Source organism: Tachyglossus aculeatus, chromosome 20 (genome assembly GCF_015852505.1).
Source record: "Tachyglossus aculeatus isolate mTacAcu1 chromosome 20, mTacAcu1.pri, whole genome shotgun sequence".
NCBI classification, from domain to species: domain Eukaryota; kingdom Metazoa; phylum Chordata; class Mammalia; order Monotremata; family Tachyglossidae; genus Tachyglossus; species Tachyglossus aculeatus.
The window spans coordinates 2,266,471-2,294,418 of NC_052085.1; the positions used below are offsets into that span (position 1 = coordinate 2,266,471).

General features: G+C 44.3%; 1 protein-coding gene across 4 annotated transcripts in view; it reads left to right on the forward strand.

Annotated features, from left to right (window-relative positions):
- Positions 1 to 27,948, forward strand: part of WASF3 (WASP family member 3) — an 88,267-nt gene that overhangs the window by 36,542 nt on the left and 23,777 nt on the right. For 3 of the 4 annotated variants that reach the window (XM_038761745.1, XM_038761746.1, XM_038761744.1), the window contains 3 exons: positions 17,292 to 17,379; positions 20,205 to 20,326; positions 27,120 to 27,262. In XM_038761745.1, the coding sequence (XP_038617673.1) occupies positions 20,259 to 20,326; positions 27,120 to 27,262 (211 nt within the window). In that variant the 5' untranslated portion in view covers positions 17,292 to 17,379; positions 20,205 to 20,258. The remainder of the gene's footprint in view (positions 1 to 17,291; positions 17,380 to 20,204; positions 20,327 to 27,119; positions 27,263 to 27,948) is intronic. The other variant, XM_038761747.1, reaches the window with a different exon arrangement.

Genomic DNA, 27,948 nt, shown 5'->3' on the forward strand with positions numbered 1-27,948 from the left:
AGTAGAGCACTGTGGATGTAGTTCCCCATTACCTCAGACCCTGAGAAAGCTCACTGAGGGTAGACCAGAGTGCCCACTTCTTCAAGAGTTAGTGAGTGATCTGCCGCCTGCTCCCATTTTTGTTCTTAGATGGGGATTCCCTTAGGGGCCAGGGACCATATCTACGAGACGCAGTGTGGTCCCGTGATCAGAGCACGGGCCCAGGAGTCAGGGGACCTGACTTCTAATCCTTGCTCTGCCACTTGCTGGCCATGTGACCTTGGGCAAGTCATTTAACTTCTTGGTGCCTTGGTTTTTTCATTTGAAAACGGATTCAAAAACTCTTCTCCTTACTGCATCATTATAATAATAGTAATAATAATAATTATGGTATTTGTTATGCACTTACTAAATGCAAGGCACTGTACTAAGGGCTAGGGTGAATACAAGCAGATTGGGTTGGACACACTCCCTGTCCCGCGTGGGGCTCACCGGCTTAATCACCATTTTACAGGTGAGGTAACTGAGTCACAGAGAAATGAAGTGAGTTGCCCAAGGTCACACAGCAGACAAGTGGCAGAGTGGAGATTAGAACCAGTGACCTTCTGACCCATGCTCTATCCACTAGGCAATGCTGCTTCTGGACTGTTTGTACATATTTATTACTCTATTTATTTTACTTGTACATATCTATTCTATTTATTTTATTCTGTTAGTATGTTTGGTTTTGTTCTCTGTCTCCCCCTTTTAGACTGTGAGCCCACTGTTGGGTAGGGACTGTCTCTATATGTTGCCAACTTGGACTTCCCAAGCGCTTAGTACAGTGCTCTGCACACAGTAAGTGCTCAATAAATACGATTGATGATGATGATGATGATGACTGTAAATGCCATGTGGAATAAAGACTGTGTCCAACCTGATTATCTTGTATCTACCCCAGTGCTTATTACAGTACTTGGCACACAGTGAGCGCTTAACATATACAGTAATAGTTAGTAAACCGTGGAAGATGAAGACTACTGGGCTAATCTTCTGGTTCTCGTAGAAACCTAAAACACCTACATAAGCTCCTTAAATAGTCACTGAAAAACTGCTAATGCTGATGGTTGTATTTTGGCACCATGTAGAGGAAGATGTCCAAGAAATTATGGATGCAAGTAAAACAGTTCTGTGATCTACCATTCAAAGTCCTAAAATTAAGGTCATATACTAAATTGCCTTGGGAGAACTTGGCAGTGGCAATGGAAAACTTGTTACTCAATTCTATTGCTTTCACAGCTCACTGACCAGCAGCCCACTTATAATAATAATAATGATAATAATAATAATAATAATGGCATTTATTAAGCGCTTACTGTGTGCAAAGCACTATACCCAGGGACTGGAAAAGGCAAAGCCAAGTAACTCATCCGTGCTTTGAGTGACCCATTTGAGCAGCTAAGAGCAATCTGGCAGTAGGCTGTACAAGATTAGTCCCTTCTAACTCTCCCATAAATGCCAAATTTGGGCATGACGGGGTTTCTGGGCCTGTTCTGGGGTGCCATGTTGAAGATCAGCGAGGTTTTTGTTGTTTTTCGTGATATTTGTTAAGTGCTTACTGTGTATCAAACACTGTTCTAAGCACTGGAGTAGCTAGAAATGAATTAGGTTGGGCACGGTCCCTGTCCCATCGGGGGCTCACAGGACAAGTAGGAGGGAGAACGGAAGAACTGAGGCACCAAGAAAGTGAGGTTACGCAGAAAGAGGTAGCAGAGTCGGGATTAGAACCCAGATCCCAGGCCCATGCTCTTTTCATTAGGCCTTGCTTCTTCTATAATTGCCTAGTGTCATTTATCTTTGGGTGTATTATAGATAGGTCATGGCCTCACAAACATGACATGTTCTGGTCACCACACTTGAAGTTGAGCCGATGGGTTGAACGATTTACCCTCTTTCGTGTGAGTCCTGTCCTTTTTCAGTAAGTTTTGGGGATGATTTTCCTTTCCCTTTTTTTTTCCTCAATCCTGAGCGACATCTCTGTGGGCAAATTTATATGACCCATCCCACTGCCAGCTTATCCATCTGGAGCTCAAAGTCTGCATATGCCTTGCCGATGTAAGCTGACTGTGAACCGGGAATGGGTCTGTTTATTGTTCTGTTGTACTCTCCCAAGCACTTAGTACAGTGCTCTGCACACAGTAAGCATTCAATAAATACAATTGAAAGACTGAAAAGAAATGAAGTATTTCAGCCATAGCACAGTGCTCTCAACCATGTTTTTACTAGAACATGGTTAGGGAATAGCGGTCTGCCAGCATGGGCCTGTCTGGATACGGCATGGACTGTGAAGGTTTCGAGATAAATTAAGGTTAGCCCCCAAAAATGGTGAACTAAGAAGCATTTTCACATTTTCTTCTGCCGGGAGCAGAAGAAATGGCGCATGCTTATGGATCTGCTCCTGGTGCTGGGCATAGCAGCCCTGCAGCCCAAGTTTCCTTCACATGGGCTTCTGCAGCAATGCAGCCTCCTGTGTTAACAATCTTTGGCTGACTCTTCTGTAAATAATCAGGCTGCCTTTCTAACGAATTCAGAAGTATATGAAGATTATTCCTTGCAAACTCCTTTAGCTGGAATTTGCATTATTTTTTCTTTAAAAGTGCCCAAAGGCTCGTAGGCTGGAGTTGGAAGTGGAAATTGTTCGACCCCTGGGCTCTCTGAGGCTCCCCAAGGCTTTATGTACTACAGCTAGGTCACCAACCTCAAGGGCCAGACTTTTGTTATCAGTGACCTTCCATAGAGGAAAATGTGAAAATGCTTCTTAGTTCACCATTTTTAGGGGCTAACCTTAGTTTATCTTGAAACCTTCACAGTCCATGCCCCGTTTTTGATTTCCACCAAAATTAGGAATTCCTCATCAGTCTTTCAGCTCAGTCATTTTGCAAAGATACAGTCCAAGTGTGCTTAATGGTGTGGTGCTGAGAGGACCTAGATTTCATATGGGCAAGAAACCTTGTGGTTAGAAGATAGTCTGCTTCACTGAACTGGCTGGGTCATGACGGCATGCCAGAAAACCTGTTGAAGACCTATATCAATCAATCGCATATTGAGCGCTTACTGTGTGCAGAGCACTGTACTAAGCCCTTGGGAAGTACAATTTGGCAACATATAGAGACAGTCCCTACCCAACAGTGGGCTCACAATCTAAAAGGGGGAGACAGAGAACAAAACCAAACACACTAACAAAATAAAATAAATAAATAGAATAGATATATAAAACACACCTCAGAACTCCTTAAACGTTTTTGATTTTATAAACCTACTGATTCTTTGTTGGCTGGGTTGTGGGGGTGGGTCATACTTTGGGGCCAAACTATATGAAATTTTCTTTCCCAGAATTCTAAATTTAGGCACAGATGTACCAGGTAATAATGTTCATCCCTTAAGCACAGTTAGGGGTTTCCAAAAGAGAAGATTGAGAGGAATATTGAAAATGAAGTCGTTCCTTTAAATCCATAGCGAACCGGATCATCATCACCAGTGGTATTTGAGTGCTTACTATGTACAGAGAATGGTACTGAGCACTTGGGAGTGGACAATGCAACAGAGTTGGCAGAATTGTTCCCTGCCCGCAACGAGCCTATCATTAACAGATCTGTTGTCATAGAACTAGGAAAGACTGAAAATATTACTGGCAAGATGACTTGGATTTTCCCTCTTCCGAGTAAACAGGTGGTGTTTTGAAAGCAAGCATATTGTTTGGGTTTTACAAGGCATTGGAAAAGCAGAGGATGGGGGAGTGATTTGTATTTGAAACATGCGTAGCATTACAGTGTTTTGTGTAGAATGAACTGTTCATTTGGGGGAGCCCTGAATTTGTGGCGTCATTCTAGCCGCAGGTTGCACGTGCTAGTTCTGTCTGTTCTCCAAAGTCTTTCCTAGTGCTCATTGTTGCCTAGCAAGGGTTTTCCTACCAGAATCATTGCTCTCTGGAGAAATACATAACCATTCTGTTTTAACTTTCAAAGTTAAAAGAATTTTCCATGGTGAAAGTCAAACTAACCCAAACCTCACTGTTTGCCTAGTGATTGGAATTGTATTGCTTATTGGGAGGCAGTGTGGCTTAGTGGAAAGAGCCTGGGATGGGGAGCCAGGAGACCCAGGGTTGAAGCCCCAGCTCTGCCATTGATCTGCTGTGTGACTTCGGGCAAGTCATTTAACCTCTCTGGGCCTCAGTTTCCTCATCAGTAAAGTGTGGATGAGTTAGGCTGTGAACCCTGTGTGGGTCGGGGACTGGGTTTAATCTCACAGCTTGCATCTACTCTACTGCTTAGCCCAAGGCCTGGCACATAGTAAGTACTTAATATATATTGCTATTACTATTATTGGGAAATATGCCATGTTTTTAGAAGCATTTTTTAAAAACTTTATATGGTTGGAAATCATGAAACACATGATAAAAGACAACGTGACCACCTGAAGGGGATCAATACCAAGAAAATGAATTCTAAGGAACTATAAATCCCTGATGAAATTTGGCCTGCTTTTTTTAACCTTGGGGTTTTTTAAAAAACCTTTCAGGGAAATATTTCATGCATGGCTGTGGTGAGTGCAGGATGTGGGGCAGCAGTACCCTAAAGGGCTTTCTCAGCAAGATTAGCAAGAGGGTCAGCAAGAGGGTTTTTATGGTATTTTTTGAGCATTTACTATGTGCCAAGCACTGTACTAAGCACTAGAGTAGATGCAGGTTAATCAGGTTGGACACAGTCCCTGTCCCACATAGGGCTCAGAGTCTTAATTCCCATTTTACAGATGGGGTAAGGGCATACAGCAGACAAGGGGCAGAACCAGGAATAGAACCCAGGTCCTTCTGATTTCCAGGCCCGTGCTCTAGCCACTGGTCCACCCGGCTTCTCAATAGTCAGTAGTTCCTGATGGCTCCATTATCCTTCCAGCCTGCTTGCCATGGGCCTGGCCCTCTGCTCCCAGGATCCCTTAGGGCCGGAATCACCCTGTTTCCACATTGGATCTGTGTATAGTTTCAAGGGGAGGGTCTGGCTTGAGAAGCTTGCGATAGACCCTAGGTCAGACGTGTTCCACCCTGTGCCCAGCAGCATGGCTCAATGGAAAGAACATGGGTTTAGGAAGCAGAGGTCGTGGGTTCTAATCCTGCTCCGTCAGCTGTGTGACTTCGGGCAAGTCACTTCACTTCTCTGTGCCTCTGTTACCTCATCTGTAAAATGGGGATTAAAGACTCAAAGCCCCACATGGGACAACCTGATTACCTTGTATCTCCCTCAGCGCTTAGAACAGTGCTTGACACATAGTACGCGCTTAACAAATACCATCGTTATTATTTGTAGTATCTTTCCTCCTAAGATTTCTCTATTCACTTCTCAACTTGTGTGTTTGAGAAAGCAAAGGCTTACCTCTGTGTACATAAAACTTGGAGACAAGCACAGGGCTTACGGGTAAGTATAGCATTGTAGTTAATTTTCTCTTGTCTTTCTCTGTCTTCATCTCTGTAGTTCATCATCAGTAGCTTATGTATGTAAATGAAGGCCGCTACATGGCCCTGATTTACCTCTTCGTCAACAGGGAGAGACCTGAAACCTCCCCCACACTAGCTCTGCTGAAGCCAGCCAAAATCTTAACCTCTTAACTTTTAAGAGTAGCCAAATATTTGCAGCATTTGCCAGAACTCAGACTTACTGATGGTGATGGCTTTTTCTCCCTAGGTCAAATTTTTATGAAAAAAAAATCATGGGTCTGTATCCGTCCTGATGTTGAATTAGTTTTGTCTTTCTGAGCATTCTGTCTCTATGTTGATGGGGTCTAGGGTGACATCTTCACCCCATGTAAATTCTGTAGCCCTCAGAGTGGCTTCTACAATGTTGGGCATTCAACCAAACGCTCAATAAATATTTGTTGATTGTAAAAATATCCCCACTGGGTGCTGCATTTTAAGATGTGGTTACCCTTTAAGTCTTCTGGTTAGTTCTTTGCGTTTGGGTTGTGCTGTAATTTCTGCTTGATTCAAGCTTCAGCTGCTTAACCCAATGAAGTAGCCTCGGACCAATTTGAGATCAGACTGAAGAGTGGTCATTATTTCTTCTTCTTCTGGTTGGGGTCCTGGCTGTTAATTCCAGCCAGATCACGCTGTGCACTTTGATTGAATGGGTCTCCAAGAGAGATGGTCTGAGTGTGTCACCGACTTTAGCTGCCTCTCCATTAACATTTTGGGTGACATTCCTTGTTCATTCTCCTTCCCTGTTCCTTAAGTGCCCTTGTTCTCCCCTCCCCTCATCCCCAGGCTCTCTTTCCAGAGACTGGATTGCATTCTGCTTCCCAGCACAACAGAGCTCAAGCAGAGGAGGTGGAGGGTTTCTTGCTGTAGAAGGTCTTTACACTAGAGCTTTCTGCAGCTTTAAAGGTTTCGGGAAAGTCCTGAATGCAAGCTAATCCTCAGCCATTTTCTGGGAGAAAGAAAAAAACCAGTAGGTTCACGTTTGATTATTTCCCATGGTGTTAAGGAAGAGCAAGAAAGACCTGAGATTTGAGTTGAATATATGACTGGAGTTTTTCTCCTTTTTACTAAAGCCCATTTCCATCTAGGAGAAAGGGGAAATACTGCTCGTTGTGGGCAGGGAATATGTTTGTTGTTAAACTGTAGTCTCCCAAGTGTTTAGTACAGTGCTCTCCACACAGTAAGAGCTCAATAAATACGATTTAATGCATGAATGAATACTGTATTTTGAATTATCTTTCTGCCTCCAAACTCATTCAATTCCTCAGGCAAACCAAGTCAAACCCAACTATCTGTCCCAATTGGTGCAGGTGAACAAAGCAATCTCTCCCACAGAAAACCAACACATACAGGCAGTCAGTGGTATTTAGAGATGCAGCGGGGCTTAGTGGAAAGGGAGCCAGGAGTCCCTGCATTCTGCTCCCGGTTCCACCTCTTGTCTGCTCTGTGACCATGGGCAAGTCACTTAACTTCTCTATACCTCAGTTCCCTCATCTGCAAATGGGGATTTAATACCTGTTCTCCCTCCTCCATAGACGGTGAGCCCCATGTAGGACCTGTTTATCTTGTATCTACCCCAGTGCTTAGTGCAATGCTTGACGCATAGTATTTAACAAATACTACAATTATTTAGGGGGCACCGCCTGGGAGCAGAGTTCTGAAATGGGCACCTGCTGTGTATGAGGGCACTGTACTCTTGGGAGAATACAGAAGAGTTACAGATGAGGATAGATGTAAAGAACTCAAAGAAAAGTATTCAGAAGCATTGCGTTGTAGCTTTCTCTGATGGGGGCATGCAGAACACAAGCAGTTTTGCTGCCGGACTCAATATTGAGAAAAGGATTTAGCAGCCTCGTCGTGTCGCGGCAGAGCATTAACTGTCAGGGACAGGCAGTTCTTTCGGGTGGATGGCAAATCGGCAACATCGTCTCCTTTGCAAACTCTTGGTTCCCTGCTGTTTTCTTCTATGTGACCACTTGGCTTCAGTCAGACTTCTGCTTCTTCACCGCATCTCTCTGGGGAACATTCCAGCATGGCCACCTTTAGCAGGATAATAATAATAATAATGATCAGGCACATCTTATGGTAACAAGGTGCCGGTGTCAGTTTGTAGAACAATATCTGAAACCAGTGGAGGAAGTTTAAGTTCACCCAAATCACTTTTGAAGTAGAGTTCACTGGGTCGGGGGCAGGAAGTGAGGGTTGTGATTACTAGAGTCCGCAAACCACCGCAGCTAATCTAGCTCAGAGGCCACTTTTGCCAGCAAGCTGCCAAGCCCTGAAAAAGTGCTGAGGTTTTACCTTGTTGTAGCTGCATCTGCAGATGGAGATTGGCTCTTTGCTGTCACGCGTAGTGTGCCAACGATCATCCTGGCACTGTGCTGATGGTAATAAGTCTAGAACATATCTGCTGTTCACTCGTCGATCATTTTCATTAGCATTTCCCTTAGTTACCCTTTCGCAATTTGGAACAAATTACAGAATCTTCCTTTGTGACCTTCAGAGTAATCTGGTTTTCTCCAAATCCATTTATAGCCCCGCTAGCCCAGAGCAACCACACGAGTATCAGCGGAGGGTGGGGACCGGAGGTCTTCTGGGGCATGGAACAGAATGAGGAGAACTCAGTTGAAAACATGTGCAAATAAGGGAAAAACAGGGAACAGAGGGAACGCTTTAGAGGTGGGGAAAAAAAAACAGCAACAAAGAAAGCAGAGATGCGGCCTTTACATAGCTTAGTCCCTACACCTTTTGGATCCAGGGGGAGACCTCTCTGGGCCAAAGAGCCAGCTTCGTTTGTCCACGAAGATGGGCAGTTTGCCGGGAGGACTCTGGAGGCCTTTGCTCTGGCCTCACTTGTTGATGCACAGGCCGGCTCACTTCTAAAGGCTGCAGGTGGCTCTAGTCCTAGTGGCCTGGGCAACTGTCTATGCAAGAGAGACGTCTCGCAGTGCCAGAAGGGAGGGAGACCCCGTCACTGCAATTAGTCAGTGCTCTCTTTCAGGTAAAAATGGGGAACTCCTGTGTCACATTCGACCTAACCCGACCCCAGGCTCAGAATCTACGGGGCCGGAGGACTGTCTCTTTTGAGCAAGCTAAACTGAGCTTTCCAGAAGCAGATGGATGAGAGAAATTGCTGAGAGTGCCAAGAGCCAATGGGAGAGAAAGGGGAGGGAGGTGGGAGAAGGAGACACTGTGGAGAGAAAGGTGGGAAATTGAGTGGGTCCCAGAGGAAACGGGGGTGGAGAGAGGGAGACAGACATAGGCACTAAAAGGAATGGTGGAGCAGATGAGGGCAGGAGGGCCAACAGGCTAGATTAGGCAGACCAGATTCGGCTGAAGGGCCGGACACACGTGGCAGTCACAGCTTCCCGTGAAGGCAGGCAAGAATGGAAGGTGGCCTGAATGAGAATGACGGCAGCAGGATGGGGAGACCAGGCTCTGGAGGGGTGGGCAAGGAGCTGGAGGGATTCTGGGAATGCCACGGGTCACGAGGGAAGAGCCCCCTGGAGGTGCCGGGGTGTGGACTGACTCTGAGTCGGCGGGGGACAGAAGAGTCAGACAGGAGGCAAAGAGGCTCTAGGCTGGCCTCAGGCAGTAAGTGCCAAGCAGGGATGGAGCCTAGAGGGTCTCTGGGGGACTTTAGTGGGGAGCCAGAAAGGTGTGGAAATCAATCAATCGTATTTATTGAGCGCTTACTATGTGCAGAGCACTGGAAAGAAACTGGAAGAAGCGCAGGACCCCTTAAACTCTTGGTGCCATCATGGGTTTCAGTCCTTGCCAGTAGGGATTGGGGATCTGGGTTGAGGCCAGGTGAGAGCATGAGAATGACCTCCCCACCCATCTTCAGATGGGGTGGGACTTGTGGAAGTGACTCATCTGGGTGGATGTAACTGTAGCCTATAAACGAAGTCACCTCTGAGATGCCCCCATCAAAGAATCGAATTTCACAAGGCCTAGGTGGTTCTATTAGTACCCAGTCCTAAGGGGGTTTCACGTTTCCATTGTCCGGTCATCTTTTCTGTTCCCGGTTGTACGCTGGTGCAGGTGAAAGTTTGTTCTACAAACCCAAAGGGTAAAGGACTGCTCTTTTCTAGCCCAAGTGACTGAAAGGCCTAGATGCTTCCTATTCAGTATGAGTTCTCCTTTCTTCCCCTTTGAAACTAACTCAGATGGCTGACAGTAACTGAGAGCCCTATGAATGGCCGACTTTCTCTACCTGTTACTCCTTAGCAAGCCAGTGTGCAATACTGTCAGGGATGCAGTGGACTTTGACCTGTCTGCCATGACTTAGAACAGCGCTTAGAGCCGTGCTCAGTGCTTTGAACAATGCTTGGCGCATAGTAAGTGCTTAACAAATACCATTATTATTGTTACTATTATTCTTATTGTGACTTCCTATCTGGGGCATCTGCAGTAAAGTGCCAGGAGAACCAGGCACCACAAACCGGGGTGTCTCCGGCCAAAGAGAGCCAGCCATTCATGGGGAAAATAAAACTGCGTTGTCTGGGTTCACCAATTTGTGAATTATAAACCCTTCCCTGTACCTGTTTCCCTGCATGCTGACATATTGCTCTGCTGGGGTTATCTGCTCATGAGTTGGTCAGGTTGTGTTGGTTTGGGTTTGAACATATTAAGCGCGTAACAAATACTGTGATTATTATTATTATTATTCTTAGGGGATTCGTTCCCATTTGCCCCAGAAAAGATTGGAAAGGAAGACCAGTAAAAGAGGATGCATTTATAAATTTTTTTGTCCTTCCCTCCCACCCCCCACCATCTTCTTTTTCCTTTTTCAAATTCTTTCCTCCTCCCAGTGTTCCTCGTCGTAGGTTTTTCCTCTTGGAGAAGGGAAAGCAGTCAACCATTAGCTACTCCACTTCGAATTATATCATCAGAATGACTTGGACCCAAAAGCCAGAGAGTCACAACCTAACCGTGTCTGAAAAGCAAGTGGGTACCCTGAGAATCCATTGTAATGTGGGGTTGGCGTTTCCTCTCCCCAACCCCATAACCCCTCTCCCCCTGCCTCCCAAAGCGAGATGGTGTTATTGGTGGGTTCATTTATGTTTACCATGGGGGCCTGGCTGTGATTGTTACTGAGGTTTTCTGAAACTGTCTGAGACAGCAGATCAGACAATGCAGCTGCAAAGCTTGCAAGGCTGGCAGCATAGACTCACTCACCAGCTTGCAGGAGGGGAGGGGTCATTGGCCATGGAAACCTGGCTGCCCTTCCCCCTCCCACCCTCTCCCCGTTGCCTTTCCGAGGAAGGGGGTGTACTGAAATCTGCCCAAACGCAACTCCTGCCTTCTCACTTCCTCCTGGGGGAGTTCCCAGCAATCACCGTCTGGTCTCGGATACTCCCAAGGGCCTCAATCTGCCCCCCACTTGACAGCACCGTCCAGGTGGAGGGGAGGAGGTCTAAGTCTGCCGCAACTGGGGCGGACACCCTAAACCAGCAGTCGGTTGCCTCGGCCACGTAGTGTGGAATTCCGTGGGAGAGGCTATGGATTAACTGCCAGTTGGGATTACTTTCAAACTAAGCTCTTAATTTTTGCATTTGGACTTATTGGGCTCCTTTTAGGGACCATAGGTTCTTGAAGAGACTAACCAAAACTTGCAAGGATTTTAAAGTTGTTGGTAGCCTAACTTTACAGTGTCAGAAGGATACATACCGTAAACTCCTGTGAAGCAGAATCTGTAGGTTAGAGACCTCAGATGTGAAAGGTGCCTCATGCTCTCAGTACTATAAGGGAAAGACTTATGGGGAGGGAAAAGGATTTTACTGAGAGCCTCAGGGAAAAGCTTTGGAACATTTTTGTCTCAAGTGCTTCCACATTAAAAAAGCATTAATTTTTCCATTTGGTTAGGCTCCAGAGGTTCTAACTGGATCCCAGTTAAGTTATTCTGAAAATAAAAAGTTTTACGAGGCATCTGATGTGTAGGTCACTAGTGAGGAGGTGGCCTTAAGGCCTACATGGGGGTGAGCATTTCTATCCATTTACCCAAAGTCCCACACTTTCGACAGAGTTAAGGCTATATAAGCTGTATTTTTTTGGACTACATTTGCAGAGTGCATAATGATAATGAACAGTTCACAGCCAGGAAGGTTAACCCTCAAGAAGGCTTTAGAAAATGATTTTGAAGTCCGAGATATACCGGTAATTCAGGGGACGTGCCACACTTCTGCCAGTGTCTCAGCCATAACTGTCGTGCTACCCAAAAGACTGCTAGAATAATAAGGTGAAGATCTTTTTTTTTTCCAGACAGAATCCTGTTTAGGTCTTCAGGGAGTTTCATCCCTGCCATCCATGAGATGCAAACTTTGCTGATTTATCACTTTGAGGTGCTTGGCCCAGAGTGAGTCAGGTACAAACATTCCAGCTGTGAAACCACCTGAAGTATCTCCCTCCCCACCACTGTCACCCCCACTTAGTTTCTTTTGACTGAATTTAATCAATCCCAGGCATTTCAAGCTGAACCTCACTTGTTCTTGCCTGTCATTTAAGGAGAGTAGAACCTCAGAAGTTAGGCTTGGTCTATGACCTTGCAGGCTATGAATAAAAGCCATATTTTTGTTTTATTTTAGTAACTGTGTGCCTGCATTTTGTTGTGTAAGTGGCTGTCAGTGAAAGAGTTTCACTGACTGTCTTTCACCAGGAATCTGGGTGTTTGTGGCTGGGTTCTGATTGGTGTTCTTAATATAGGACACCAGACACCAGTTGATTATTAGACCTGACAGCCATATCTTTTTTATATTTTTGTCATATTTTCTGAAAAAAAAAACCATATTATTCTCATCACTTCTCATATTGTTGGACCTAATTAAGATGATTTTCAGGAATTTTGAGGAGTTTTGATGAATTAGCCTCCCAAGATCATTAGAATAGCTGTCAGAGATTTGGTTACAGCAGGAGCTGCCAAATTTTGAGAAGAAGCAACTTGGGCTTGGGTCCAGACTCTCTCATGTTTTGGAGGTGATGCATTATCATTTGTTCTCTGGAGAAGAAGAAACAACCCCCCAAATCCCCAATGAATTTTCCCTGAAAATCAAATATTTTCCGTTGACCAAAAAGATTTCCGTTAGAAACTGCTAAGGTTTGTCTAATGAGCGTTTGACATAACCCTTATTGAAACCCCTGTACTGCCTGGTATCCGATGTGTAAGCCCCATAATTTGAGGAGCCCCTGATTGTCCAGTGACTGGCATTTTCCACCAGAATCCCGGGAACAGTAAATTGCAGGTCTCTGCATGACACAGGAGGAAATGGGACCAATTCATGGTACTGAATTTTTGAAAGACTCCAGTAAGGAGGTAGTTACCTTAATTCAGCCAGGAGATAATGAGGCCTTGAAATAAGGGGTCATAGTAAAGGTGAGGCAGCATGTTATAGTGGATAGAGCACGGCACGGTCCTGAGAGTCAGATGGTCCAGGGTTCTAATCCCGGCTCCTCCACTTTGCTGTTTGACCTTGGACAAGTCACTTCACTTCTCTGTGCCTCAGTTACCTCATCTGTAAAATGACAGATTAAGATTGTGAGCCCCAGGAGGGACAGGGACTGTGTACATTTACATGATTTGCTTGTATCCACCCCAGTGCTTAGTACAGTGCCAGACACATTCTGAGCGCTTAAATACCACCATTATTATCATTATTATGAAGGGAAAGAGAAGATAAAAAATGACACCAAGATTGCGAGCTTCTGGATATGGGAGAAGAGTGGTGTTCTTGATAGATAGTATGTAAGGTTTGGGAGAGAAGATGAGTTCACTAAGGGACATGTTGAGTTTAAGATGCTATTGGTTCTTTCAGGTAGCAATGTCCTAGAGGCAGGAGAAGAGATGAAACTGTAAAGCGGGTGAGGTGTCGATTAGGAAGGATACCTGACACCATGGTGAGCATCCCAGAGAAGTGGTGTGGCGTAAAGGAGAGAGTACGTGCCCTGGGATACAGAGGAACTGGGTTCTATTGTCTGGACCTCGATTTCCTCATCTGTAAAATGGGGATTAAATATCTGTTCTATCTCCTACTTAGTGAGCCTCATGTGGGTCAGTGACTGTGTCCAATCTGACTATATCTACCCCAGGGGTTAGTGCTTGGCACATAGTAAGCGCCTAACAAAATACCACTATTATTATATGATAATAATTATCCCAAGAGAATAAACACTGGGCAAGATGAATGTAGAGAACCCAGAGCTGAGACACGTGGGGCACCCGTAGTTAAAGGGTGAGGAGACATTGAAGATCGAGGAAATGAAACAGAGAAGGAGCATTCGGAGAAGTTGGGAGAGCACCTGGTGGGTCTAACCGTTGTGGAGGAGGCTAGGAAGGTTGGTTAGCCACACTGAAGACAGCCAGGAAACTGGGCAGGATTCGGACACTGGTTTAGCCTGAAGGAAGTCACTGGGGCCCTTGGTGAACATGGGTCTCTGTGGAGTGAAAAGGGTGAAGCCAGGGGTTGAGAAAGAGTCGATGAGAGGAAGTTTAGGCAGGGGGTTTATTCAGCCCATCCAAGGAGTTTCGGCAGGAATGGGGAGATGGGGTGATTGATTGAGGAAGCCTGCATGTTTTTTTTTTTCAGAATAAGGAAGACTTAGGAAGAAGGAGGAGTGGGAAGTGAGGGGTGGACGATAGCAGTGAAGGAGTGGAAGATGAGGGGAGTGGGACAATCAGTCATCAGGGAGAGAAGAGGGGAAGAGCTCATTGTCAGCACTGTCATCTTCAAATACAAAGGGCAACTCTGTGTGTATGTCTTCCTCTAAGAATAAAGGTCACATTAGCAAGTATAAATAACACATTTATACAATATTGAAATTCATTTTCCCTCTGTTTAGTTAAGCTTTGACAGAGAAAAATTTGTAATAAGAGAACTTAGTTGGAGGGAAACTTCAGTGCAGTTCACTTTGCATTGCCAAGAAGTAAAGGGATGATTATACTGCATTGGATTCTTAGCATTGTTTTGAGCAGAGCAGTGTCCCAACTTTGTGCTTTCCATATGGAAATTTTCTAGACTTTGGGTGGTTCTGTGCTGTTGTCCAGTGTCTCCAGCCCCTCACCCTCCTGAATGTTCTGGTAGAATTCCCCCAAGCATGCCTTGCCCAGCAAAACACAGGCCCGGGCATGGATGCCTCGGTCGGCAGATACTGTTATGGCCACGGTCCTGAAGAATTTCCTGTGTCACGAGCTCCAGGAATTGGAAGGTGACACAGTGGAGGAGACCCTCACATCATTCGAGACTCAGGAGAAAGGCAGGCAGCCACTTTGAGACCATTGGACAGTATCTATAGACCACCGAAAACCTTTGATCCCATCAGTAGATCAGGACATCAATAATTATTTTGAACATTTAATGGCCCAGGGCAGATGGAGATGCTGAGATTATGTGTTACATGATGGAATTCTTCACTTCTCTCTCTGTTGAGGAGGATATTAGAGAGATCCCCACATCAAATTTGTGTACCACCTCTGCTGTAATCATACTCTCTTAATACAGTGCTCTGTGCACAGTAAGTGCTTAATAAATGTCACTGACCAACTGGTTTATCAAATAGATGGATGTAACTGACAAGTCACTGCAACTGGTTCAAATTGTAGTGACCACAAATAATATTTTTGGCTAAATTGATGACTTACTGATGGGGAAAAAGGATTACTGGGAACGTATGTCCAGTTTTGAAGAAGAATTGTACTCAGAGGCAGAACTCTTGGCACGAGCCTGTAATCTGCCTTTACAGATGGCCTTGTTCCAAAGGACTGGCAGATCACCAATGTGACGTGCCTCTCTAGGAAATTTTACAGAGATGGTCCTGGGAATCATAGGCTAGTGTACCTGACAAATTCAGTAAATTTTTTCATCAAGTTTAGCATCACCGAGCATTTAGAGAAGCACAGCCGATTGGGAAAGACAACATCAGTTCCATAAGGGGAAATCACACTTCACTAATCTGCTCCAGTTCTTTGAAGGAGTCTTCATTCATTCATTAAATCATATTGAATAAGTGCTTACTCTGTGCAGAGCACTGTGCTAAGCTCTTGGGAAAGTACAGTACAACAGTAAACAGTGACAAACCCTGCCCGCAATGGCTGGCCTTTCACCTGCCTTGGGGAAACTGATAACTTGCCCTCCAGCCGAAGTAACTGTCCACTCCTGCTGAAGAGTAAGACTGTTTCCTGCACTTCCTTACTTACCCAAAACCAAATGGAATTCAGTTTTTGTGTGAACTCAACAATGCGCCCTAAAAACAAGTAAAATAGTCCCAGCTCTTGCCAGCTAGAAACTTCCCCTCTAAAATCAGCAACGCTAGCATTAACCAACAGCCAGAAAATCAAAGTGCAAAGTATGCAACGCTTTCATTCATTCATTGTCATATTTATTGAGTGCTTACTGTGTACAGAGCACTGTACTAAGCTCTTGGGAGAGTACAGTATTATGATAGTAAACAGACATATTCCCTGCTCTCAGCGAGCTTACGCTCCAGAGGGAGCTTAACTTCACATTGAGGCCACTTCAGTTAGCACAGTGGTGCCTGGTTCAACCCAGCCAGGATCACCCCTCCTGTTAGCTTCGTCTGCCGGGCTATTATGGTAAGCAGTCAGCAGTACATTCTGTTTTTGTCTCTACTCTCAAAAGCTCCTTGGATTGACCATCCCGGAAACCTCCCTGGGCATTTAGAAATGGGAGGAAAAAAGCCGTTGTTTGAAGGTGCCAGTGATGCTCGAATTCTTCCAGTTGCCCCAGCTGCCCCCAGGGCCCTTCACAAAACTATTTCCTAACAGACTGTCATAAATCAGAGGTCAAAATGAATAGGGAGCGGATGGCTCTGTGGGCTAATTTGCTCTGTCTATTGTACTTGACCTGGTAACTCTGTTCCTGGGGAATCTCACTAGAACATTTTATTAAGAAATGTAATTATTTTCCTCCAAAACCAGTTTTACTGCTTGATTATAAGTGCCTCTGAATCAGAGGCACTCTAAGAGTTCTGCTTTTCTTTGGGAACTAGGCGCTGTAAGCACATGAACCCTAAAAAAGTCTATAAATGGTTGATGTGACAGTTCAAGGAGGAGCACAGCTTAAAATACAAACCTTTGAACTTGGAGAGAAAGAGCTTCAGTTTCTAATGCTCCACTGTGTTACTGAGTAATTTGGGGAGATTCCCCAAATGGGTCCGAAATTCCGGGGTGAAATGAAAGTGATGCTTTGACCTCCCCATGGGGGTAATTCATAGACTTTGCCTGGTCTCATTCCGTATAGGCTTCCAGCTCCACCTAAAACATCACTACTCACTTCTCTTCAAAAAATACCATAATTATACAGTAAGTGTTCAATAAATACAATTGAATGAATGAATGAATTATTCTCTTCCAGTCAGCCTGTGACTCTCCTGGCCTGCTTTTAGAACCTAAACTTGCTTTGAATTCACAGGAACTTGAAATGTTTTCATACATCTGTTAACTAATCACTTCCCCAAATCAAAAAGTGAATTAAATTTGAATCTCTGGATTTTGGTGTAGCTAAAAAGGCTGCCTAGCTCATGGGATCAGTGTGTCCTGTACACCTTTTGGTTTCTTTACTTTTTTTCCATATTAATGATTGTATTTGCCTCTTGCAATCCCAAGTTTTGGGTTATGTACCTGTTTTGGATGAGTTGATCCTTGTCACAGAGCCAGTCCACATAACTGAAACTTCAGTGTGAAGGTAATTAATTCTGGGCTTACATTGCTCAGATGACTAATGTAAATTTTGAGAGTTGATTTTCTGATATTGCTTGAATTGGAATTTTACTTACTAGAGTGTTTCTTTCTTTCTAGTCTCATGTGTAACTGTATCTGCCGATACCTTAAACCAAGAACTTTGGCGTTAGCTGAACAACGTTTCTAAAAGTAGACAGATTTCAAGGTAAGCTTCTTTGCCATTCTTAAGTAATTTTGGTAATATTTTAGTTAGGGAGCCATTGAGAGAAAATTTAATCTTAAAAGGGTGGCTGTCAATCAAAATACTCAGGGTTTACACTAGATTGTAAACAGGATTTTAACAGACTTTTGTTTTACCAGGGACTTTCTATTACCAGCAAATAGTCAACCCTTAATCATTCATGGATTGATTATCCAGGTCAGGGTTTTTTAATCTTTTTTGGAACTGTACCGCAGCTGTCCCAAGGGGTAACTGGAGGTGCTTCTTGCCCTCTCTTGTGCTTTCCGTACTCTTTCTTCTCTTTCCCTTCCTCTTCCTCCTCAACCAGTTCTCCCTCTAGGTAGATGTCCTGAGTATGATTGTAGCACAAGATGTTATAAGGATACATGAGAAAAGTGACTTGAGAGTGCTCTCAAAATGTGCTTTTTTAATCCAACATAGAATTATTATTCTGTAGTGATTTAAACCCGGCTTAGAATTCCCTCCCTGCCCACATCCTTTCGTCCACTTATATTCTCCGACTGTGAGCCCCTTGAGAGATGGGATCTGTGTCTAATTCCCACCTGGGCACTTTTTTCCAGTGCTTAGTACAATGCTCTGCACAGTGAAATGGCCTTCTACACTGGCCCACCCCCATCTTTTAGATTGTATACCCCTTATGCGCTGGGGATTGTGCTTTAGGTAATATATCTGAACCCTTTCCCCATTTAGTGCTTTGCACCAATAAGTGCTAAAAGATATAATCAAAAATTAGTACTAAACCCAGGTGCTTACAGAATATACCTGGAAGGGTTTGATATTTGCCCTTATAAAAATATCAGTGTATTCATATTTTCCTTCATAAAAATATATTTGTATTCAATGGTCATATCAGTGGCCTTGCCCTTCTATCGTAAGTAAAGACACTTATCTAATTGTTTTGGATTCAGTAGTAAGTAGGGGCATTTAAACATCCTCTTTAGAAGGTTACATATGTCCAAGGCCTTGTAGTTGTGTGGGGCACAGTTGTTGTAATTGGTGTCTGATCACCACTCACCCCAAACACCCGAAAAAGGGTCCGATTGTTTTCATGGACACGGTTCACACAAGCGTGCCAGAGGTTTCTCTCAGTGACCCTCACACACCCATGGACACAATCTCACCATCAGAAGAACCACTAAAAACATAAGTGCTTTGTGAGTTTGTAGAACACTTTGGTCTATTCAGCTGTCAGAAGGTGAATCTCCCTTTTGAAATATAGAAGACACAACCCCACAAGAAATCTAAATGTTATGGTGGAGTCTTAGGGGCAAATGATATTCTGTGGATAAAACTGGAAAGGTAAAAGACCAGTAGCCTTTTACCATGTTAACTGTAATTGGGCCCTAGACAGAGTAGAATAAGCTATTTAAGAAAATAAAACTTAAACCAGGATCTAGATACAGGAATGAGAGATATTTCATTCCTGCTTTCGTTCCCAGTTTCATTTTTTGTTTCCAGCGTATTTTTCTCTTCCTCCTCCTCCACTTTCTCACCATTTCTCCTGAGTGTAATATATTCTAAATGATCTTTCTGCAAGTATTGGCCCCAGGAACATTAGTAGCCTAGCACAGTTTCTGGAGGGGCCCCACTGCTGTGCTTTGTGAGAGTGGGAGGAGAGTAAGAACAGGGAAGAGAAAAGTCAAGAAATAGCAACCTTCAGAAGCTTGCCAACAGACTGCTCCATCTTTGTAGGCTTAAGCAGAAAATATCCCAATCCAGCACAAATGTGAGTTGGACCCTCCTGATAATATGGTCCTCAGGGAAGCCATGGGTCTGTTATGCCGGGGTGACTTGGTGCCGGCTTTGGAATGAAGTTTCTGCCGTCCAAAATAGGTTAAAAAAGTCTTGCCAATCTGGGATTTAGTTTGGGCCAAAGTGGGAGGTTTTGAAGAGTTTCAAGAGGATTATTGTTAGATTTGTTTGCTGTTCTTCCCCAGGTGTTATGGGGTAGGGGACTAGGCAGAATGCTCAGTGGAGGGTTTCGATCTTCCCCTTTTAAGTGATAATGAACACCCAGCCCACTGCCAGGTGCAGAAGCTCTTTTCATCCCCCACTTTGGACTGAGGAAGGATCCGTGGCCCAGTTCCCAGATTTGGTTGCGTCTGTGCTGGAAGGACTCTGGTCCTCAAGGGAGCTCTCTCCAGTGAGCATGCAGTGATCTTGGGAAGGAAAACTTCAAGGACTCTTTTAAGATTGGAAACCCAGACGCTTTCCCTAAGGTACTAGCCAAACCCCGATCTAAATTGACCTGGGGAGAATGACCCTCCTAGGACCAGGGTAGAGAAAGGAAGACCACAGTACTCCAGGATGCAAATCCATCTTCTTCTTGTCGACCTTAAGGAAGCCCCGTTGGCCAAAGGTTATCCTACCCCGCTCTCTCCTCAGCCTCCCAAGGCTGCCTAGGACTTTCTGGCTTGCTTCCCGGGGATGCAGGTCCCTGAAAAGGGACAAGGATCCACCAGAGCCTATGCGGCCTTCTCTCAATCACCCCATCCCAACCCCTGCGTGGCTTCCGGAGGCGAAACCACAACCCCAGCTAGTGAACATGCTGGGAGGCCCCCTCTCAGGCAGCGGCGGCGGCTCAGAAAACATTAATCTCCACTACTTTAAATTGCCCCGCTTTTCTTCGTCAGCATTTCGATAACAGCAGCTTCATGGCACAGAATGTTTAATGTGCTATGAATTAGTTGTTTTGGAGAACACATATAAAGGTCAACTGTTCCCTTGAGGTCTCATCCTGTGCCCCTCAGGTTCTTAATTGTTATTCTCTTGCTTTCTTTCTCCTTCAGCAGATTGCTTTGACTCAGGTCTCTTTCCCCCGCTTCTCTCGACAATTCTGTCACATGATCTGCAATGTAGGCACTGCCTTTCAAGAATTTGGTTCACCTTTCACCTTGCAACAAATTTCAAGGTACAATCCATCATAAAGTAAGACATCTGAATGCAACATCCCCCTAATTATTCTCAGTATATAATGTAATTGGTCAATAGTGAATGTTGAGAGAGGCATCTAGGAAGATGTCAGGAAGAGCTAGGTTCTTGCATCTCAACAACTGTAATAAAGGCTCTTGCATCTCAACAACTGTAATAACCCTTTGAAGTTTTTTTGAACCTACATGTATGTGCTCAACCATCAGTGATCACTCTTAGGATTTTCCAGGATTCAGATCGGGGCATATTGAAGAAGTCAAAAGATACAAGGCACTAGCTTTTCATTTGCACACCCCTTTGTAGATTGGGCTGTCCCTTTTCAAGCACTTGACAGTGACATTTTATTACCATTCCCCCGAAGGAGATTTCCGGAGGTCTACTGGCATTGGTCCCGATTGGAAGTAAGCAAACGGTGGAGATTTCTTGCAACCGTCTCTATTTTGCTATAGTTTTCCTATTTTGCAGTGCTCACTCACTCTTGCTTTACAGCAAACAGCTTGGTTGCCTTGATCAGCCTTTCTGGATATGTAGCTCCTCCATTTGGAGCAACGCTGTAGCGTCTCCAAACAGCCGGTAGTAATCGGAAGTCTTTTCTAAAGCCAAATGTCATTTGCAGTGTGATTCTTTGGCAAGCCTTCTCACATGCAAAACAATAAATTCCCCAGCAATTGACATCCTGTCATGTAGACACCACTTAATTATTATCATCATCGTCTTTTAATTGCCATGCTATAAATTGAGATCTTGAAAAATTTGAATAATGAAGTGGGATTAGTGAAAGAAAAGAATTTGGGTTGTAGGCCCTCATTCTAGGTAATTGCTTGACTATTCTTCTCTCGGCATTCTGCCTTAATTTTGGGTATGTGTTGGTTCAACAGCTTTGCATTGGCAGAGTCAAATCAAATGGTATTTTTTCACTTTTAATGATTTGAAGTACCTCCTTTCACATAGCGATTATTCAGCTTTGCAGAGGTCATCTGTGTAAATGTTCTAATCCACGTGGCAGGCGGAAATATATAAAAAGGTGGATAATGTTTTCTTGTTCCAAATTGAGAAGTGTTTTGGTTCCAATATTGGGTGAGTTTTTGTCATTTCTGCAGTTAGTGACAGCTGGATTTTCAGTGGGTTGGGCTTTGTTACTGCTGATTTGGAAAATATTTGATGACAAAACAGTGAGGGGAAAAAAACAAAATCAAAGCTTACATTTCTGCCAACACTAGAAATAATCACTACTTATAGTTGATGACCATTACTCCCTCTGCCAAGATTTCTTTGGGACTTTTGTAGTTGGCAGAATGAATTCAGGATTAGGAAACTGTTTCCATTATACAGTAAAATGTTTAAAGTTAATCGATGGTATTTATTGAGCGCTTACTATGTACAGAGCACTGTAATAAGTGCTTGGGAGAGTACGGTACAACAGAGTTGGAAGACAGGTTCCCTGACCACAACGAGTTTGCGAGAAGGTTTTAAAATGTGATTGATTTTTTTCACTTATTAAAAAGGCAGTTCCCCCACTCATATTCTAGGAGCCAAAAACATTGCCCTCAGGATATGCCTTCCACATCGGCACACCTCAAAAGGTTCTCAATTCAATTCGGTCATATTTATTAAGCGCTTACTGTGGCAGAGCACTGTACTGAGCGCTTGGGTGAGTACAATACGACAATAGGCAGTCATAGTCCCTGCCCACGACAAGCTTGCCGTTTCACTTCCGAGAGCAGTGCCAGGATCTGTGGCACGAATGGCAACCCTTGGCACTGCGGTGCTGGGAGCATACAGCGCACCTCACAATCAATCAATCAATCAATCGTATTTATTGAGCGCTTACTGTGTGCAGAGCACTGTACTAAGCGCTTGGGAAGTACAAGTTGAAAGTCACAACAGATGACTTCATTTGGAGATCCCTGTCAGGTGGGCCAGTTTCCCAGCAGACTAAGCCCATGCGCGCTGTAGGAAGCGTAAGTCTTTTTTAATGATTTTTAATTTTTACTTTCTAATTGGTGAGGTGCTTGTAAAGCCCAGGTGATTACTAGCATGAAAGTACCATGATGGTGTGTTTCTTTTAAAGGTGCATTTTTTTCTTGCAACAAGAGACTGGATTTCAAGACTTTTAATTTAGGGTTAATTGGATTCTGAGCCACAAAAAATGATTATTGATTTTCCCGCTGGTTGGGGGAAAGTCTTCGGAGAATCCGCACTGCATGTTCATATTTTAAGGTTGAACCGAAGGGCCTCAACCTTTCTGTGGTTGTCAGAATGGACTCTGACCCAGACAGGTTTTGACAGACTAAAATCCAATAAGGCCTAAATGGGATCAATATTAGCAAAGCGCATCTCTGCCGAATGCATCTGTTAAATCACACTGACAGTTTTAGGTGCTGAGGTGTTTATTGCTGATTTTTACTTTGAAATATATGCAGCTTTAGCTGAATTTTAATTTGGTTTAGAAATGGGTTTGAGGGTCGTGGTCTTTATTGTACTCTAAATAAGAGGCTTTAGAAAAATCCACAATTTATAAAGACATTTTTTTAAAAAGTTCACAGATCATAAATGCCAGAAAAACTGGAGTCAACAGCTTATAAACTTGGTGTGTCCATTGAAAAAATAATGCTACACCGATATTTCCCATTAGAACGCATCTCCTTCACCTCTGATCTCCATTTATCCCACTTTCTGCATAACTCTCTTCCCAGTTGGCTCACAGTGACTCATATTGCCTCTTCACTAAACTTTTGTCTTTCACAGTATAGGATTCCACATTGGTACAGACTCCCTCACTCACTGCACTAAGCTGTTTTTCCCCTATCATTTCTTCACCCATCTTTTCCACTAAATCATTTGATCCATCAGTGGTATTTATTGGGGGCTTACTGTATGCGGAGTCCTGTACTAAGGGCTGGGGAAAGTACGGTATACTTATACTATATACTTGAATAATGAAGTGGGATTAGTGAAAGAAAAGAATTTGGGTTGTAGGCCCTCATTCTAGGTAATTGCTTGACTATTCTTCTCTCGGCATTCTGCCTCAATTTTGGGTATGTGTTGGTTCAACAGCTTTGCATTGGCAGAGTCAAATCAAATGGGATTTTTTCACTTTTAATGATTTGAAGTACCTCCTTTCACATAGCGATTATTCAGCTTTGCAGAGGTCATCTGTGTAAATGTTCTAATCCATGTGGCGTACTGAGTTATACTGAGAAGCAGGATGGCCTAGTGGAAAGAGGAGTCAGAGAACTGGATTCTAGTCCTACCTCTGTCAGTTTCTTGCGGCATGACCTTGTCGTTCCCCCCTACTAGTCTGTAAGATCCTTGAAAACAGGGACCCTGCCTCCCAACTCTTTTGTACATTTCTAGGAGCTTTGTTCAGTGCCCTGCACGCAGTATGCACTTGAAAATGCAGTTGAGGAGGAGCAGGATGGTGACGATTTTGGCAAGTTCTAACTTCCCAAACTAACTGAGGGACTTCTGCTGCCAAAAGGAGGGCAACGGTTGATAGTCCTTTAGACTAAAAGCTCACTATGGGCAGGGGACAAGTCTACCAACTCCGTTATAGTGTATTCTCCCAAGCACTCAGGACAGTGCCCTGCACACAGCAAGAACTCAATGAATACGATTGATAGGCAGAGTCGGGGGCAGCTACTTTCCCCCCCCTTCTCCATTCCTTCCTGTGAGAGGAAGGATTATTTTAAAAGGCCAGGACCTCTCCCAGGTTGGGGTCCGGGACTGATATTTGGGCAGAGGTGGTGAGTTCTCTGGGGTGAGAATACTGCCTGCTTCTTGTGAGGAGCTGCTCGGGATTAAAAGTAGCAGCAAAATTTTCATCAAAGTGACGTTGTAAGCCAGTTTGCTGGAACCGGGTTGTACCAATTCAAACTGTGTTTCTGATTATAATCTGTAGTTGTCTTGAGAGGAGGGTAGTATTTAATTTCACAGTTTATATTAAATCAACTCTACATCTCTGATATTGCAAGTAGACAGTAACTTTAAAAAGCATTCAAGCATACCATAATTAGGAGGAGTGAAAGCCTCTATTTAAAACAACTGTATCAAAGGCATTGAACAGCTGTTCCAAAGATTTTGGGGGTGGTCGGCACAGCATCTCCTCTCCTTGTGTCCCCCATCCCATCAACAGCTGGAAGGTACCACGCTCAAGGGGAGCAGATACCACAATAGGATTAAGTTGCCAGAATCTTCTTTTGTTAATACTCGAATCTGCTCACCGTTTGTTGGAGAGAAAACAAAGTTGAGTGGACATCCCCCAGGGCGAACGTTTGTCTGGAGCTGCTAATGAGCCTTCTGCGTGCCGAACACAGAGTGAGCCAACTGTTTAAAAAAGCAGGGGGAAATCCTAAATTTTTTAAAAGTGAGTTTTTTAAAATAAAAAATCTTGTTTCAGGCTTTTTTCTACTGCTTTTAAGATCTGCTAAGACACTGGATTTCTTTTAAGCAAATGTTCTCATCACTTTGCATATTTTAGACATTTAAGTCCCTCCTCAGGCCCCTCGTCTCCCCTCCTCCCCCATTCCTTGCCCCCAAAGACCTGGCCACCTACTTTATTAAGAAAATTGACACCATCAGGTGTGAGCTCCCTATAATCATCCTCTCCCCTCCTCAGTCCTTCCCCCTTCCGGCCCCCTCTTCAGCGCTTAGTACAGTGTCTGGCACATAGTAAGTGCTTAACAAATACCATCATCATTATTATTATTATTATTATTCAACTCTCCCATCCTTCCCAGCAGTATCTCTAGAGCAGATCTCCTGCCTCTTCTCAAAAGCTTCCCCCTCCACATGTGCATCTGACCCCATTCCTTCACACCTTATATCAAAACTCTCGTCCCCTCCCTTCTTCCCTCCCTAACAGCCATCTGCAACTGCTCACTCTCCAATGGCTTCTTCCCCACTGCTTTCAAATATGCCCATGTCTCTCCTATCCTAAAAAAAAACCTTCCCTTGACCCCATGGCTCCCTTCAGGTATCACCCCATCTCCCTCCTACCATTCCTCTCCAAACTCCTTGAGTGAGTTGTCTACACCCATTGTTTTAAATTCCTCTCTTCCAGCTCTCTCCTTGACCCCCTCCAATCTGGCTTCCCTCCCCTTCACTCCACAGAAACAGCCCCCTCAGAGGTCACCGATGATTTCCTTCTTGCCAAAACCAACGGCCTCTACTCTACTCCTCTACGTCAACCCCTAGCCCACGTCCTGCCTCTGGCCTCGAATGCCATCCTTCCTGAAATCTGACAATGACTCTCCCCACCTTCAAAGCTCTAATGAAGGCCCATCTCCTCCAAGAGGCCTTCCCAGACCAAACCCCACTTTTTTTCGTCTCCCACTTCCTTCTGCATCACCCGACTTGCTCTCTTTGCTCTTTCCCCCACCCAGCCCTACAGCACTTAAGTACATATCTGTAATTTTATTTATTTGTATTGATGTCTGTCTCCCCCGACCGCCACACTGTAAGCTCATTGTGGGCAGGGAAGGTCACTGTTTATTGTTGTATTGTACTTTCCCAAGCACATAGTACAGGGCTCTGCACACAGTAAGCGCTCACTGAATATGACTAAGTGAATGAATGTGTTCTCCATCGCAGTGGGTGCTTCTTGTAACCCCGACTATATGAACTGGACCCCATAAATTCTTCCTTTGAAATGATTGAAGAGGCCACTCATAGGGCGAGTACCTCCCTCATTCTTCCTCTGGAAAGGAACAGGATGGAGAGTCTGAATCCACAGCTGAGCTCAGAAGCCCGGTCATCTTTTTGGGGCACACTTCTATGTTCCACAGTCATTAGTGCTCATTGTCTGTTCCATTTCCTTATTTTTATCCTGTTATTTCCAGTTCTCTACCATCCCTTCTTGGTCTTTATTCAGTGAGATGCCTGTAGATAATAACTGAGGTATTTGTTAAGCGCGTACTGTGTGCCAGGCACTGTTCAAAGCACTGGGATAGATGCAGGCAAGTTGCATTGAACACAGTCCCTGTCCCACATGAGGCTCACAGTCTTAATCCCCATTTTCCAGACGAGGTAACTGAGGCCTAGAGAAGTGAAGTGGACTTGCCCAAGGCCGCACAGCAGACAAGTGGCAGAGACCCCAGGTCCTTCTCACTCCCAGGCTGTTGCTCTATCGACTAGGTTTCGCTGCTTCCCTGTAGATGATGGCCTTTCTCTCTTTCCCTGAGGAAGCTTAGCCATTTATCTTGGGAATCATGCCTTACGCATACATCCCTTTGGTGTTGTTTAAATACTATCGGTCATTGTCTTTTGGTATTGGGGATCCCTGCAGTAAATACAGTATCTGTGCGTGCCTTTCCAGAATTAAATTAAACTATCCAGTTCCTGCCCTACCGCAGACAGTCTCTTTTATCCTCTTACCGTGCTCTAAAGGATGATATGCAAGTCACCTGAAGATGAGCATAAGATTGGCCCTGGAGGCAATCATTCCCAGGCTAGCACTTCATAGATAAGCCCTGTGCAACTTGAATCCACCCTGCCACACCAGTTTACTTCAGCCTTGACTTGAAACTGCACATCTAATCAATCATTTTCCTTCCCATTAAGACTGATAGTAAATAATCCAACTAGAGCTCTTGGTGGGTCGAGGGAACTTTTTTCAAATGCACGTGAAAATGCCAAAATGCCATCAGGACCCTAGTGGAACCCTAGGACTTCCAAGGGAGTCCCGGAGAGCTCTCATCTCCGCTTGTATTTTAAATGGCTTCAGAGATCTGAGTGCGAGCATTTCCATGAAAGTGTGTCTTTTCCCGTTGCAGTCTGGGCGCCATGCCGCTGGTCAAGAGGAACATTGAGCCCAGGCACCTCTGCCGGGGAACGCTGCCCGAAGGAATTACCAGCGAACTGGAGTGTGTAACCAACAGCACTCTTGCTGCCATCATACGGCAGCTAAGCAGTCTGAGTAAGTTCTCCCCGCCTCATGACTCAGGGATTGACAAATCGAAGTCTAACGGGGCGTGATGAATAAATGTTTTCTGAGCAAATGAAATTTTTCCCGTTGATGGGGAAACCATTGGTTTTGTGGAAAGTGGAGTCTAAGCAGGGTTGAGCATTAAGGTAAGTTATCACCAGCACACTAACGAATCCGGGAGGGTCATCTAGTCCTTCCCTTAGCCAAAATACGCTTCAGCTACATCTCCATATGTGGAACAAAATCAGTTTCCAGTTTTTATATAGTCTTTCTTCAGATGTGGGTGGGCTGATAATACTCAGCTGGGTGGTCCTCTAAACTCACGTTAATGCCAAGTTTGTTAATGTGAGAGTCAATCATTTGTATTTATTGAGCACTTACTGTGTGCAGAAGTGTACTAAGCACTTGGGAGAATACCATATAAAAATATAAAAGGAGGATTGGCCAAATTTTAAAATTTGGGGCAACTATCATTAAGGGACGTGGATTGGTTATGTAAGAAGTTAAATACATTTTGGATTTGACTGTAAGCTCTTTGTGGAAAGGGAACGTGTCTTCCAAATCTTTTGTATTGTACCCTCCCAAGTGGTTAGTACAGTGTTCTGCACTTAAGAAGCACCCAGTAAATGCCATTGATGATTTGATTAGCAAACTGCTTTCTTTTTCCACAGAGTAAG